Genomic DNA, 2,827 nt, shown 5'->3' with positions numbered 1-2,827 from the left:
CTCTGCTAACCACTGCACCACAGCGGTCGCCTATGTAAGTACATAGCCCGTTTAAATTTGGTTTGATTGACAAGATTTTTTTGCTCCAAATATGGGACATTTAAAATAGTTTTTTTTTTTTTAAATTTTTCTAGCAGAATTTAGAGATTCATTTCTTCACTTTTGTATTTTTATATTTTTTATTTGTCTTTCCTCTGGTGCGAGTTTCGTTTCGGTTCTGTTTTATTGGGTGAAATTTTGCCGCAACTATCACCCGACGGCATCGCTTCGTGCGACGAAATTCGTTCAGCGATTTGATTTGGTTCTCTTTATTCTTTAAAGTTTTACGGCCAGTTACACCGCTACACCGATTATGGGACAAAAATCGAACATTTAAAGAAATACAGAAAATTTTGTGTCCCCTATAAAACAAATAACTTACCAGGAAAACCGACAAAAACGAGGACTGTCCCATACAATACAGGACGGATGGTCACCGTACTGATAATGATTTCCCTTTTTTTTTTTTTTGTTTTTTAAATTTCACCTCAACATTCATATCACACTTTACACGTCACTTTCACGTACAAATGTATATTTTTTTTAATCATATTTTTCGTTATCATTTTATTCTTGAGTTTTTAATATTGATTTCCGATTTGTAATTTCATTTCAGTTTTAACTGTACTAGTGCAAGGAGCGTTCGGTCAATCGTTTTTACTCAGTTTGGGTCAAAATCAACGTAACTTCTTTGCGGAAGGCAATTCACGTGAAGCTTTTTTGACTGCACCATTGGGTGCTCAACTAAATTATACGGATCCGGTATCAAACGTACATCTGGAGTCACGTGACGAGTTTGATGAGAACAACAACACAACGATAATTGTTATTAAGAGCAGTAAGTAGATACATATTTATCTGCGCCAACATATGAGCCGTTCAGTGCACACATCGATTAACTCGATTTTCTGAAAAATTTTAAATTTAAGTGTTAAAGCACTTGGTATAACATACAATAATACATAATATCTATAACAACATTATTTATTTGATTTTATAATATAAATGGAATTCTAAAAAATAGTGTACATTATTTGATCGCATCTCCCAACTTTTTGTTGTTTATGAATTAATCAATTTGTGCACTGAACGGCTCATACATATGTACATGCGTACATACATGTCTCGCGAAAAACTTCATAATAAAGTGGTAAACACGTAAAATACTCGTAGATTGTTTACGCATAGATTGTCAGTTGTTTGTTGCATTTTTTCGCATTACACTCCCATCGCTTATGCGACTGATCGCGCAAGTTCGAGCAATCAATATTTTAACTTCGCCTGAGTAAATACAATTTTTGATAAGTGTGCATTCGTTTTATTAGTAAATTCTATAAATAAATGCGTGATCGATATATTTCCCCCTTTTTTTTTTATCAGAATTTCGTGATTTCATCGATTAGTAAAGGAATAGAGAAACAATATAAAAATTGCAATGCTTTCGAAACTTTTGCGTTGAGTTTTACATACATACGTATCTATATTGAAATACTCTTAGAAGTCTTAAATCTATGTTATGATGATGGTCCCAGATTTACCAACAATTTAAATGTTTAGCTGAGCTTCTAATTAAATCTGTGACGTTTTGATATTGTTGCAGCCACTGTAGCCAAAGGGTTGGAGCTGCGCCCTACCTTACGGCTAGATGCAGGTGCTAGGTCTGATCCGAGTGATATAAAAAAATTATATACGGTACTTATTGAAGAAAAAGTTTCTTGTTTTGGTCAAAGTAGGCATTATGCAGGAATAGTGTTCGATAAACTCCACTGCTTCCTCTTTTGTGGAGCCTCAAGAGAATTAGCTGGTGCCAACTACCAATCGTAAGAATAATCGCTCTTACAAAATGCAAAGGAACCAAAATTTACTTTTACAATAACAAAGTCCTTTTTTAATATTTTTCAGACTAATTTCGGATATGCAATTTCGTAGCCATCAATAAAGTGTAAGTTTCAAGTGGCTGTAAAATACCGTTGATTTTTTTGCAATTTTTTCGAGCATACATACTTTGTATGGAAGAAAATGCGCAGCCCCGTCAACAAAGAAAAAAAGAATTGTCAAAAATCAACCTATTTTACAGCCCCTTGAAATATGCACTTTACACTAAAATTATATGGGCTACAAAATGCATATCCAAACTTTTTTTAGAAATGTTATTAACTTATTCACTGTAGGTCTTGTAGGCCTCTTCGTTGACATTTTTTTTTTAAATTTTTATAAAATTTTTAACTCGCATTTACACGTGAAATACTATACTAAAAAAAAAATGGATATCAAATAATGATCGTCTTTACTTTCATTCAGAACTAACGAGGGCATTGAGTTTGTTTAATTGTGTTTAATTGAATTAGTTTTCTGCACTAGAACAGACATAGAACCGGGGCTGCCCATCTAGTAGACCGCACTTCAAGCTATTCAGCTGCCGCGGCTAAGCACTCAAAAGAGGCTCTTATGTGTTAATCACACTAAAGATACTATGAATATGTTATCGCGATTATTTATCGTTTTACAGTGACGAAATATTTATAGCGCACCCATAATTCTTACAGAGCTAGCCATAAATATAACAAAGTAACTGACCTCTAAATTGCATTATAAAAGGTTTTGACATTTTCACTTTCATTGTTTGTTGCATACATACATACGTATAAGAAAAGCCATTTGTGGGGAAATTGCATATAAGTATGTTTGTATGTAAAGTCAATTTGAATTGATAACAATGAAATATGCATAGGTAAAGAAATAAACTCGTCTAGAACGCAATTTACATGAGTGTGCGTGAGTTTTTTTG

General features: G+C 33.3%; 1 protein-coding gene across 10 annotated transcripts in view; it reads left to right on the top strand.

The window, feature by feature from the left end:
* Nucleotides 1–2,827, top strand: part of LOC118742517 — a 21,642-nt gene that overhangs the window by 11,350 nt on the left and 7,465 nt on the right. For all 10 annotated transcript variants that reach the window (XM_036474655.1, XM_036474649.1, XM_036474650.1 and 7 more), the window contains one exon: nt 656–877. In XM_036474655.1, the coding sequence (XP_036330548.1) occupies nt 656–877 (222 nt within the window). The remainder of the gene's footprint in view (nt 1–655; nt 878–2,827) is intronic.

Source organism: Rhagoletis pomonella, unplaced genomic scaffold (assembly GCF_013731165.1).
Source record: "Rhagoletis pomonella isolate Grant_MI unplaced genomic scaffold, Rhpom_1.0 Rhpom_scaffold_00007, whole genome shotgun sequence".
In the NCBI taxonomy this organism is placed as follows: domain Eukaryota; kingdom Metazoa; phylum Arthropoda; class Insecta; order Diptera; family Tephritidae; genus Rhagoletis; species Rhagoletis pomonella.
Note: the sequence above shows the minus strand (reverse complement) of the source record. Positions and strands in the feature narration are given on the sequence as shown.